Source organism: Hippoglossus stenolepis, chromosome 12 (genome assembly GCF_022539355.2).
Source record: "Hippoglossus stenolepis isolate QCI-W04-F060 chromosome 12, HSTE1.2, whole genome shotgun sequence".
Taxonomy (NCBI): domain Eukaryota; kingdom Metazoa; phylum Chordata; class Actinopteri; order Pleuronectiformes; family Pleuronectidae; genus Hippoglossus; species Hippoglossus stenolepis.
The window spans coordinates 23,973,848-23,986,979 of NC_061494.1; the positions used below are offsets into that span (position 1 = coordinate 23,973,848).

General features: G+C 42.8%; 1 protein-coding gene across 12 annotated transcripts in view; it reads right to left on the bottom strand.

The window, feature by feature from the left end:
* map4k3a (mitogen-activated protein kinase kinase kinase kinase 3a) overlaps nt 1-13,132 on the bottom strand; it is a 35,950-nt gene that overhangs the window by 17,177 nt on the left and 5,641 nt on the right. For 7 of the 12 annotated variants that reach the window (XM_047342251.1, XM_047342249.1, XM_047342250.1 and 4 more), the window contains exons 2-15: nt 7,346-7,403; nt 6,522-6,612; nt 6,258-6,322; nt 6,078-6,133; nt 5,760-5,807; nt 5,263-5,305; nt 4,950-5,022; nt 4,283-4,414; nt 3,857-3,919; nt 3,637-3,718; nt 3,347-3,463; nt 2,827-2,901; nt 1,073-1,151; nt 889-947 (exon numbers count right to left, since the gene is read on the bottom strand). In XM_047342251.1, the coding sequence (XP_047198207.1) occupies nt 889-947; nt 1,073-1,151; nt 2,827-2,901; nt 3,347-3,463; nt 3,637-3,718; nt 3,857-3,919; nt 4,283-4,414; nt 4,950-5,022; nt 5,263-5,305; nt 5,760-5,807; nt 6,078-6,133; nt 6,258-6,322; nt 6,522-6,612; nt 7,346-7,403 (1,041 nt within the window). Of the gene's footprint in view, nt 1-888; nt 948-1,072; nt 1,152-2,826; nt 3,002-3,346; nt 3,464-3,636; nt 3,719-3,856; nt 3,920-4,282; nt 4,415-4,949; nt 5,023-5,262; nt 5,306-5,759; nt 5,808-6,077; nt 6,134-6,257; nt 6,323-6,521; nt 6,613-7,345; nt 7,404-13,132 lie in introns of those variants that run through there. The other 5 variants (XM_035172813.2, XM_035172808.2, XM_035172815.2 and 2 more) reach the window with 2 other exon arrangements.

Below are 13,132 nucleotides of genomic sequence, written 5' to 3' on the forward strand. Positions count from 1 at the left end.
GAGAGAAACTGAAGGACAAAGGGATGAAGGTCGCTGAACGTCACAGAGGTGACTGTGTTTTAACAGTAAATAAACGGAGGGACATCCTGCCAGAGAGGAACAAGGGTTGGACTTGATCTCAGGATTGATCATCTCGTGGGAGGATGAAATAAAAAAAGGGAGTTTGTAGTGAAGGTGCAAACAAAGTGTAGGAAATGTGGAAGGCAGTGAGGGAACGGAGGATTTCAACAAGACACCGTGAATGTGCGCGAGCCCTGCACCAGCCCACCCGCTCACTAGGGAACACTCTTCTCTGAAGGAGACAGATTTGACTTATATTCAGACTATTGTAATTTGTGTTATTTTATCTAATGTTCAGAAAACACCTCATTTCCTCAAACTGTCCTCTGCTGCAGCTCCTCTCTTCAGCCTCTGTCTGAAACACTTCTCTCAGCTCCTGTCTCTTTAAGAAAATCCGCCTAACAAGCAACTGTGGCACAAACGATACACATTTACTGACTGAAACTTTTTGCAACCATTTTCCTCTGCCAAAACTAGGCTAATATAAATTAACCACTTTTACATCTATCCACCTGCTAAAGATCTTAGCGAGATTCGTGCCCATCACTTCCAACAGGTGGTTTTCTAATCCCCCAGCATCCTGGGTCTGTACCAGGGTCTGTTCTGAGATCAGATTCCCTACTGACACTTCACACTGGTAGACTCAGAGAGGACTGTGTAGACGGGCTTCCTGTTCAGTTCAACATAGATTGGTACGGGTGCTTCCTGTGAGTAGGTGAGGATCAGCCATGCCGGTAGTGGTGAGGTGACGACCACACAAACCATATAATCCCACTCACAGACACACACACATTCACATAGACACATATGACACAGATTAAAACTCACCGGCTCATGGTGGGGCTCTGTCTCTTTTCTCAACGGAGGATCAAACTTCACCTGACCGACTGAGAGAGAACACAGAGGCACACAGAGGTGAAGGTTGTAGGAGTGTGGGTCACTTCTGAGGGTTTTCTAACATGAAAACCACTAAATTTGAATGTGTTCATGTTTTCATTGTGCGTACACTCACAGTTAATCTCAGACAACGTCTTCCCCTCCCTTGTGCTCCTGCTGGTGGAACGAATACGATGAGGAACAGAGACCGGAGACTGTCAGGAAGGAGACACACACACACACACAGTCAAGTGGCTGTTCAAAGAATACACACAGTGCAGCCGCGTGCACTGCACTTCAGAAGATTACAATAGCGCTATATAAAAAAAAAAACGTTAATCCCACTGCTATTTCCTGTGGGTGGGATTTTGATGACACAGCAAAACAGTCAGCTGCACTGTGCAACCAGGAAACAACCCCAAAAAAAAATAGCAACAGTCGATGGAAAACACAAACTTCCCAGGCAACAACATCAACAGCTCGTGTTGTTGTCCTCGTGACTTCCTAACATGACGTGTTTGATAAAGAATTCTCTTTGACTGTATATATATGAAAGAAGGTTGTGGTTTAAAACTTTTCTTTATCTGCAGAGAGAGACAAACTCTTGATAAGCATCAAAATATTTTACAAATCTGAGGTATAACAATTATGGGTTATACCTCCTCATCGTCTTTGTGTAGAGCATAAGCTTTATATCAGTATATATTGGACTTTCTTCATATTGCTATCAAAAACTCTATTGCAATAATTATCGATATTGTTTTATTACGCAGCATTATATCTTAAACAAATCAAACCACAGTGCTACAAAGAGATTTAGGTTTATATCGAGAACAGAATCTCTCTTTGAATGAATGTCCTGGATATTTAATTATAAAATGTAAACTCAAAACACAGCAACCTCAAAACATGCTTGTAGAGCGACTGGGAAAACAAACCAAGGTTGCACAAAGAAAATCTAAAATCTAAATCTGTAGCTGAGAGCCACCAACTGGTTTGTGAATCTAAACCCACCTCTTGCAGGTGTTATAAAGACCATTAACACACAACTCATGGTTAGTAACTGTAAAGGCAGAGGTAGATAAAGATGGCTTCCAGAACAGGCCCCACCCATCCCATAATGCCTCCTGTATCCTGTGTTTCCAAATGAGGAGATGAAGTAATTTAAACTGTATGAGACTCAACGGTATCACTGATTGTTCCACTTTCTTGTGGAGAGAAACAAACCAGAATAAGTTTTCCAGTACAGTTTGACGTGGATGTTGTATCTTAGCTGCATTCTCATAATCTGCCACACGTTGGAAACCATCTTTATGAACCTGGACAGGTCTGGATTTCAGAACTAGAATGAAAACCTACATAACCAATACGGCTGTAAGGCATCTAAACAGTGTTGTCATGGAAAGTGACCATAGTTCTGTACAATGTGTGCAGGGTAAGTGTGTGTCATTTATAAAGTTGTAGTATTATTATCATCATGTGACAAAGAGAAACATGACATCCGTCTGACAGACATAACGAACATACTGTCGCACTAGATGCAGATGAACTGACTCAATTAACTAATCACTGTGGATATAATCTGTAATATTCCACCATAGTTAATTGAGGAAAGTCAAATTGTGTTTGTGTGATTCAGGAGCTGATGAAGTGATGACTGGCATGTTGAGGTAATTATGCACTTGCCACGGTAATCCATCACCGGTCTGAACACAACATGCCACTGTCAGTTTCCATGACAACGCCAGTCGGAGCTCATCTGAATGAAATCAACGTTCATTCATTCAGTTCTGTGGTTCTCCTCCAAGGCAACAAACAGAAAAGCAACACAACATCCTCATTGGTTTGTTAGAATGAAATCACTGCAGACACCGCAGCCCACGCCGGTACCTTCCTACGGGCCGCAAAACGGGGTGCGCGTCGAGCGCCGGGGCTTATGGGTAGGAAATGACCCCTGTACTTAAACTGAGGGGGAGGTGGAGAATAGGGGGGCGCAGACAAGAAGAGAGAGAGAGAAGATGGGGAGAGAGGAGGAGAAGAGAAAGAAAAGGAGGGAGGAGAAGTGCTGCAAGGAGGAAGAGAGGAAGAAAGAGGAAGAGGAGCAGAAGAACATAGATGAAAGCCAAGAAGAGTTAAAGAAGAAAAGCACAGAGTCAAAGGAAGGGAGGAAGAGGAAGGAGGGGGTGGAGGAAGGACAAAGATCAGAAAGATGAGTCACATGTGACAGGGAACAGAGGAACTATGGCTGAGGTGAGAGGGAGTGAAGTCATAAAACTATCAAGGACAGAAGAACAATGTTGAAAAGAAGGAAAAGAAGCGAGATCCAGTAAAAACATGATCATTTCTCTGAAGCCACTTTTAAATCTTCTCTTTGGAGAAAGCTGAATCTCAAAAGAAGGTCAAAGGTTACCTCAGGTTCAGGGTCGTCGTCATCGAAGTCGTTGAAGGTGCTGTGGTCGGGGTTGTTGGATTTGTCCAGAAGCTCGATGGCCAGCGTCCTGCTGAGCGGCTGCGACACAAAAGGGTGCTGGACAGGGGAGAGACGGCCAATCAGAAGGAAATGAGAATCAGGTTATATCTCATGAATAATTTACCACTGAAGCATCCAATGCTTTTCAAATATGTTTTTTACATACATAAACGTAAACTGTCTAATCTTTCACAAATCTGTTTGTGTGACGATGTAGTTTAATGTCTGACCTGCAGCAGTTTCTCAGCTGTGGGCCTCTTCTTTGGGTTCTTGGTCAGAGCAAGTTTGACAAAATGGTGGAAGATATTTGTCCTGTTTGTGCAGCAGAGAGAGGACGACAGAGAATAGAACAGAAGAAGAAGTTAACATCAACAGTAGGTTTACAGCAAATGCATCTCAATGGCTGGAATTAGCACAGAAAGACAAGTGAGTGACAGGCTGGTCTCTTACCACTTGAGTTTATCTTTCAACTTGGGAGGCTGGAAGTTGCTCTTGGTCATTAGGAACAGAGCCCTGTGGGGACAGAGAGAATCAGAACATGAGCACAACTGTGAAGTTACTCCAGAAACAAAACCTACTCACTGAGTTACATTTCACTGAGGACATGAAAACTCTCTGACTTGTGGAAAGGGAAAGTGTAAATAATGACATTACTGATCTATTGAACGGTTCTGAATTTGACCCCAAAATATTAAACATGATGGAGTGATGCCTCTGAGAATTTATATAAACACTGATGAGGGGTTTCTGGTCATTCAGTGTGGTGTGAATTATATCTTATAATAACATATCACTTATATTAAATTCTATAAAACATATTTCACATTGACTCCAGATCCACAGCTTGCTCACGCTCACACACTCTCACACACACACCTCATGGGGTGCAGGTCGAACATGGGCGGCTGTAGTTCGGCCAACTCTATCGCAGTGATGCCCACAGCCCAGATATCACAGAGCTGGTTGTAGCCTCCTTTCCTCTCCACTGCTGCTACCTCTGGAGCCATCCTACAGAGGGAGACAGAAGGACGGCGGGACAATGAAATCCCAAGAAGGAAGGAATGGGAGTAAAGCGTGTGCTCATTTCCATTAAGCACTGAATCAGGTTAATTAAAACAGCTAAATACAAGAGCAGAATGGAAATGTTCCAACAGTATTTCCCTGCAGCGGCAGAGAGAGTTCCCACCACGACCCAGTTGTACAACTCTGTGACTTCTCCATGACCCCACTTCTGTTGGAGTCCCTCTGGGGCCCAGAATACTACTCATTCCTGGTTTGTTCAGGTTTTGAGAAGAAGCGAATACTCTGGTTTCACTACAGCTGCACAAAAGAAAACTTCAGCTAATGCAATAAGTGCATGAAATCCAGAAGTGAATGCGAAAAATGCATGAAACATGTTGGACGAAGAATGTCTGGTGTCTTCCTGTAGCATGAACCATGAGACAAATTCCTTCATTCTGCAATTTATCAACTTCCTGCACATTCTCCAGCCGAGTGGAGGCATGTGCATCTTGCACGCCAGAGGAAAATGAGCACAACTCACCAATAAGGAGTTCCAATGAATGACTTCCTCTTGGCGAGAGTTGCTGTGATCTGGGCCGATACACCGAAGTCAGCTGGGGAGAGAAAATGGGTTAAGAGAAGAGGTAAAAACGGGGAGAAGAGAACAAGAAAGAAGAATGAAATTGAGAATAAAAGAGGGGAAGGAGTAAACGAATGAAGGAGGAATGTGGGGGAGAAATAAATCGGAGGGTACGAACAGAAATTAGAAGGAAACCAAGTGAGTAAATGAGGCCATTCAGCTCCAGTCTTTTGAAGCAGAAGGAAATGGCAGAGACTTTGCATGTTCCGCTCACCTAGTTTAACGTAGCCGTTGTCTGTCAGGAGGATGTTGGCTCCCTGTCGGGGGCAAAACACGCCGTGCGTCAGGATACAGCAGAACAATCACACTTCAGATCATTTCACATTCAGCACATTCAGGAGAGCAGATGTGTTGCAAGGTGGTTTGTCATTGATTGAGACAGCCGGCAGCCGTGGATCAATAATAATTTCCCGGTCACCAACACCATGAAATCCCCATGTGTCTCCAAAAGTATTTGGGGATCAAGTTACATTTTTAATATTGGTGCAGCCTGTGTTCTTACTCCGGTTTGATGAATTAACAGAACACATATACATGGTCTTATGTAACAGAGGGAAATGTTTTTAAACTTTCTGTGGATTTGACCACAACGTCAGAATTCTCAGTATGTTGTCCACTTCCACACATACGACTTACAGGAAGCACAGTAGACTTCACAGAACCATATAAAATGTATTTCTCATATTCCAAACATTTAACCCCAAAACTCACCTTGATGTCTCTGTGCATTTTGCCTTTGTTGTGTAGATAGTACAAACCCTGAGGACAGAAGCACAGTGACTTAGAGAACATGGACACAGTCATACAATCATAATAACAATAAAATACAAAACTGAACAGAACTGTATATTAAAATACTTATAAAAGGAAATATTAACATTTTTAAATAACCATGAAAATCATATGCCTGGTAGATTGGATGTATTTGAGCTACAGCTCAGCAGAGGACCACTCTACTAACATATGCTTCTCTGTTTACTCCTAATAAAAACTGTACCAACACTGATATAAATAGAGTCTATACGCTACCTGCAGGGTCTCACGTGACATGTAGGCGATCTGTGACTCTGACAAAGGCCCGGTGACTGCAGGAGGAGAACAAGGACACAGAGAGAGGGAAGGAAAGGGAGGATGGATATTACAGAGTTCTATAAATAAATAAACAACACAGTTAATATCAAAGTGTGCGTGTCTGCGTGTGTGTGTTACCGTGATAGATGTCCTGTAGAGAACCTCCTCCACAGTACTCCATACTGATCCATAACTTATCTCTCCTGCACGTACACAAAAAAAACACCTCATACAACACACATTTATCTTTAAGTTCTCACATGCAACAGTTCATCTCAAACACACACACACACACACACACACACACACACGTAAGCTGTAAATGCAAAACACAGTAAAATGACACTTAACAACATGCACTTTGATAACAACCATTACTAAATAGTGCAGACGCACACTTACCGGAGATAACTTCCAAAATAGGCAACAATGTTGGAGTGTTTACAGTCTTTCATCATTATAATCTCCTGCTGGACGACAGCAAAGTCCTCACCTGCAGGGACAACACGTGTTAAACACACACACATTTCATATTAAAGTCATAATCTGGCATCTTTATGCTTGATTTGGTTATTATTTACTAAGCCACAGAACAGAGAAGTGGATTTGTATTGAATTAAGTGTATCCACAGTGTGTGTGTGTCTTTGTGAGGAACATTTTGAGCCTAGAACCTACAGAGTGAGGACATTTTGGCTGCTCCTCACTTTCTGACCCAGTTTTAATGGTCTGTTTGAGGGTTGAGACTTGGTTTTAGGGTTAGAATTAGGTTTAGGTTAGGGTTAGGCCTTTAGTTGTGATGGTTAATGTCAATGAGTGTCCTCACTAAGATAGTAGCACCAGTGTGTGTTTGTGAGGCTAAATGATGGTGGGCAGACTCGTGGCAGCCGGTGCCAAAGGATGAAGAGCAGCAGAGCGAGTTTCAACATATTTTCCTTTTTTAAATCCCACATTTAAAGACCTTAATTATTTGGTAGCAGCTAGATGGAACTTCCATACTTCCTGGGACTTGCACTGTTTTGTTTGTTTTCTTTTCATTAGTAATATGAGCAGGAACAGAAGATGGAAAACAGACGGAGGGACGGAGAGTTAAGTGATCGCAGGAAAAGTCTCTATAAGTGCAGGATGGTGAAAAAAGAGTCTGATGAAGGAAAAAGGCCGAACGGAAAAAGAGATGAGAGGAGGGAGAAAACAAGAAGACCACAGAAAAGAGATGAGAAATACTGACCCGGTTCCAGTTTGATGACTTTGATAGCAGCCAGCTCCCCTGTGTTTACATTGCGAGCCTGAAGGGGGGGGGGCAGAGGAGAGAAGGGGAGTGAGTGTTTGAATCAAAGCTCATTCTTGTCAAAGTTATTCATGACACTTCAGCACAGAACCTACATCTGCCCTCGGTGGAGAAGCAGAAACAATGACCTGGCACAGTGACATCAGAACAGGACGTCATCTGGCAGCGCACGGTTTCAGTCAATCAGATACAAGCTGGTACACATTCACACTTATTCTGTTTACCTGACATCAGAAAGGGGAATAACATGTAGTTTAGTGTTTGGACCCCTGCAGTGAAGCTGGAGCTGTAACTACTATGAGAACTTTTCCCATTTGGAACTGTTCTATAGTTCTGTACTACAACAGTAAATCCAAATGTCCCCTCTCTCTTATCAGCTGATGCATTTCTGTTGCTATCAAATACAGAATCTGAATCTGGAATAGAAAATAAAAATCCAATAGGCCTCAAATACATCGGCCATTATTTGAGGCCTATTGGATTTTTTTTAACTCTGCATCAGCATCTCTATCACTTGGGCTGTTGTATTTAGTTATGAATCCCAATGTCCTCTGATTAATTGTTATTTCTGTTCGACGGCTGAAAGCGGTTTCGTCTCGCACTCGTCATGTCCTCACAAGCCAGACTGTGACAAATGCAACCAGAAAAAACTAAACGTTACCCAACATGTTGTTTGCCGACAGTTTCAGCAGAATTCGTTCACAACATATCAAACGTCAGATAAGGAGGGGTGAGAGAATGTATGCCCACAGCGGGAAATCCACAGTTTTCCCTGATTCCTGAAAAACTGACATTTGTGTAAAAGTGTGTCTTTGTGATACAGAGGCTGGATTTCTATTAATAGTGGACTGTGTTTACTTTTAGCAGCAGCGGTGCATGTCGGGGCGCGAGTTGAATTCTATATGAAACGTACATGAATAAAACATGACATGGTTTTCAGAGGAGGCTTGAACGGCTCAGTACTGCAACGCCAAGAATGTCCAAGTATGACTGTGTGATATTGCATAAGTCCGTGTGAGAAAATGAGAATGAGAGTGTGTCACAAGGAGAGAGAGAGAGACAGAGAGAGAGAGAGAGAGAGAGAGAGAGAGAGAGAAGCTTTTGAAGTTAACTGATAAACTTAATTTCAACACCAGAGGCAAAGCAGGAGCTTCAATATCATTTGCAGAGTTTCTACCACAGTAGTTTGGTTTCACTCCCTCTGGTCTGACAGAAACTCCCCCGTCCTCCCTGATCCTGGCTGTGGCCTCGCTCCCATGTTTACCCAACTCGGTTACAGACACTTTATCTGGTCAGTTCATTCATCAAAGCTTTTAAATATTCACATCATGACTTTTGTTTTTTTCCCTCCAAATCAATTCTTTCAATTCTCATTTGTTTTATACTATTAGAATTAAACACAGAACTAAATTACTTACATTGATTAAATAAATAAGTGTCTTCAACAGTTTCTAATGAGGCTACATTAATGAATTCCAGAAAATGACTTGAGATGAGAAGATCTTAAAGAACTCTCTCCGAGCATTTCCCCTTCATTAACAGGATAGTGTGAAACAGAGAGAGAGAGAGAGAATGGGTGACGTCATTACGCAAAGAGCCAGGTCGGAACTGAACCTGCCCCGCTGCAGGATTCAAGCCTCTGCAAGCAGAGGAGACGAGAGGAGCGTCGACGTAGAACAAATTCAGGATCAGTTCAGCGATGCGTTCTGTGCCAACTGATCTGCAGAGTCGGCAAAAGCAGTGACCACCATTAAAGTGAACGAAAAAAGTGGCACAAACAGAAATCGACTTCCAAAACAAGACAGTAGAGGACTGTCAACGCAACAGCACTGAGGAGACGATATATACCCCCCCCCCGTAAAACTCAGGGACAGCTACATGAAAAACACACTATATAAAACATTATTTACACACAGTGAAAACAGATTTCCAGTGTTTGTTGTACGAGACAGGAAGAGTTTCCTCTCAAGTGAAGACGAGCAGAGGCAGAGGAGGAAGGACCGAGACACCAGGCCCCTCCAAAACAAAGCCATGACGGGGGGGACGAGATACAAAGAGACGCAAAGAGAAGAGAGGACGAGCGAGGCAGAGACAGTGCGTCTTCAGTCAGCAGACAGACCAGAGATGAGTCACAGAGCTCAGAGACGATGTTACTGGTTACAACACACAGCCTGACTTGACTGACTGCTTGTTGGGCCTGACTGGCTGAAGGGCTGAAGCATGCCATCTGGAGTAACTGAGTGGGTGCAGGGTTTGAACATCAGTCACCCAAAGCGCCTGCTGCACTGAAGTGCCCTGGAGCAACAGCCTGGATTCCTCTCTGAAAACCATTACCTAGGCGGGCAGATGCATTCATGCACATTCAAAAGTCATAAATGAAAGACAGGCATGAGAAGACCAGTGGAACTAGCCCAGTAACAAGGGACCCCGTGCTCACGTGGGCCAATCAGAGACCACTACGAGGACTTCACACAAACTTTACCTCGCTCACCACACGTGACACATTTTTCAGTCACTTAAAATAGTCAAAATGATGATTTAAGTAAGTCCCTCTTCCCTGAAGGCCTAAATGTGTAAACATGACCTTGGCAGCATGGACGGATCACTCAATAGGTCGCCAGGGCCCAAGAGGTCAGGGGGCCCGGGGGTCCAGAGCCTCTCTATGAGGCGACTGTTGACATTTCTCATTGGGAGGTCAATCCGATGACTACAGGCTGACACAGAACAACCACAGAGACCCAAAACAACAACGCAGATATACAGCACGACCACCAAGAGACACTAAACAACCCAGAGAGGTTAACAACAACAACAACAACTAGGAGGAGTTGAAATACTGTCAAATCAAATACAAGGAGACACACAATCCACGTTTTCCTTCACTTTCACTCGGCGGCTCAGGCTCCTGTGCAGCAGCCTGTTACACGTCTGTCTCAAAGCCCACCCGTGCTTAACAGTGTCTGACACTCGGCACTACTTATGAAATTTGACATAACAACAAAAGTGGCCGATTAATAAAGAAATGTACACAAAGTGAGAAACTGTGGAGGAGAGAGTTGCTTCAGTGAACAGTGCTGGCAGATCAGCAGAGGTAATGGAGAAACTTAGCTGACATCCCTCATTAACACCTCCATCAGGCAGCGTGTGTGTGTGTGTGTGTGTGTGTGTGTGTGTGTGTGTGTCGTGCACTCAGCATATGGTCAGCTCAGTGGAGGATCAGTGTGGCATTTCACTCTCTACTCTCTCTGACCATGAAAACAAACAAGAGTGACCTCAGCAGTAGCTGCTCACCATAATAATCATCCCACTCAGCTGGAGTCACTCAGAAACTTCAAATCTGAACCAATAGAGAAATAAATACATACGTAAATAAGTGTGATTTCACTTTAAGGATGTTTTCTATTTTATTTCATTCAAACTGAATTATTGTTGATTTCATAGCAGCTCTGACTTGTACGATTTACAGTTAATCCACAGTCAGTGTGATTCTACTCCTGGTGTGATGAGCTAACTCACATGGGGTCAGAGGTCATGTTAGTGTGGTGGTCGTCTTGGTGATGGTCGTCTTGGTGATGGTCATACTGGTGATGCCAGTCAGCAAATACCACCAGATTATATTAACATTTACTGTACTGATTTGAATTTTAGTACTTTATAATTCAACTTAATTTGACTAATTTTATTATACAGATTTTATGATATTGAAAGAGCATCTCTGTATTTGTATGAATTAGAATAAGGGCAGGTGCCTCTCTACCATCACTGTAAAAAAGAATAGTATCCCTTTGAATGACATCATGTATGGAAAGTACCTGTTCATTAAAGATGCAAAACAATGAGTTTTAAGTTTGGAAATGATGAATCTCTCCTTCATTCACCTCACAATGGATTGGCCGCTAAGTTCCAGCACTGAACCAACAAACACAAACACACAAACACACACTCACACACCCACACCCACACCCACACACACACCAAGTGTGTCAGTGGTGGCTGACCTCCAGCAAGTACTTGGCAAAGGTCGACTCAAAATGAAGCACATTATGTTTAATTCTACCATCAAGCATCATAAAAACATTTAAAAAACAGATCTATGCACAAAATCATAAATTGTTAAATGTGGCAGATCCATTAAATGCGTTACTTTTCATCTGTGCAAAAGTTCAGGAACTGCCCTGGAGATTTATTTAGTTTGTTGACTGTATATACATTACAATCTTATGCTGATTTAATATCTCATCGTCAATCTGTCTCTTGACGTTTTCAAACCCTCACTAATGGTTTACTCTCTGAAACACACAGCTCCATGTCCGAGCAGCCCAAGGACCAGAGCCTGGTGGTGAACGTGGGGGTGAAGGCGTCGCCCGGGGCCCTAACTGCAACAGAGCTCGGCTATTCACTGCTTTGGATGAGATCTTTCCAACAGATCTGAGGTTTCAAAACAGGTGACTTTCCAGACACAACCACACTTCTCTGACCTTTGAGGAAATCAAAGCATTGAACCATGACAAGCTTCTTACTTAACAAGAAAATGCAGCTTTTCCGATTGGGCTCTACAGGCAAACGGCCCCATTCACAACCTAACGAGTTCACATGCTGCCGGGGCTCTTTGGCAAATCAAGGCAGGGAACTCTCTCTTCAGCTTAACCATTACAGAACAGCAGAAACAGCGGAATGACAAATATTTAAAAAGGGTATCTGGTTTAAGTGTGGGAACAGATTGTGTTGAGTTTACTTTGGTATGTTTGCACAATGCAAAAAAGAGTTTAAAATATGAACAGGTGCATATTAAAAGGTATTAATGTGACCGAGAGCTTTAATGGGAGTTTAAATATTGTAATTGTTAAAAGAGTTAATCATTCGTTAGATATGTTGAGTGTGGTGATTGACAGCAGCAGCGTTAAACCTGCTGAGCAGAAGCAACAGCACAAGGCTGTAAATATGTGTGTGTCTGCGGGGGAAGGCTCCTTCACCTGTCACACCATTATTTTCTTTTGTGTTGACCCACCATGCAGAGAACACACATACCAGCACTGCCTGTACACAAGACACTTTCCAAAGCAGCATCATACTATTGCACACGTTTTGTTAATTGTCTTTCGTACCGGAGCAAACACAAGCGACAGGATGTGTCAACTAGCTTTATTAACATGGTGCTTTAAATAGCTGGTCACACCCTGGCTCAAAATAATGTGAACCACACTGGCCCAGTCATGTGTTGACATTGTTAAATACACTTAGTGCTTAGAGCAGGAGATAAACAAGCTGGGACATTAAATTCAGACTAATGAATATAAAATATTCAAAATTAACTGCGGCATGATCCGACACATTTTAGAGCTAAATTAAAAACAGAAAACTGTTCTGCACTTTTAAAAAGTAACGGTGTTTAGTATTCTTTTGTTGTATTAACAAAACACTACACAATGAAAGCCCTGTGACTTCATGTGAAGTGGCTTCAGAAGTTTGTTTTCACTGGTACATCTGGTTTTGTCCCATACCAGTACAGTGTGTCACTAACTACTGTGTAACTAGGCAAGTTATCAATATGTCACTGCACCAAAGGAACACACACAAAACCCTGCACAGTACATTACTTGTACTTGTCAAGTACTAAATGTCCCCTCTTGATTCGAGGCCAGCGAGGATCTCTGGATCCTGAACACAGGCCGAGGTCTGCGTATCCACCTCGGACAGAAAACTACTGGAAGACCAGCGACAAAAACA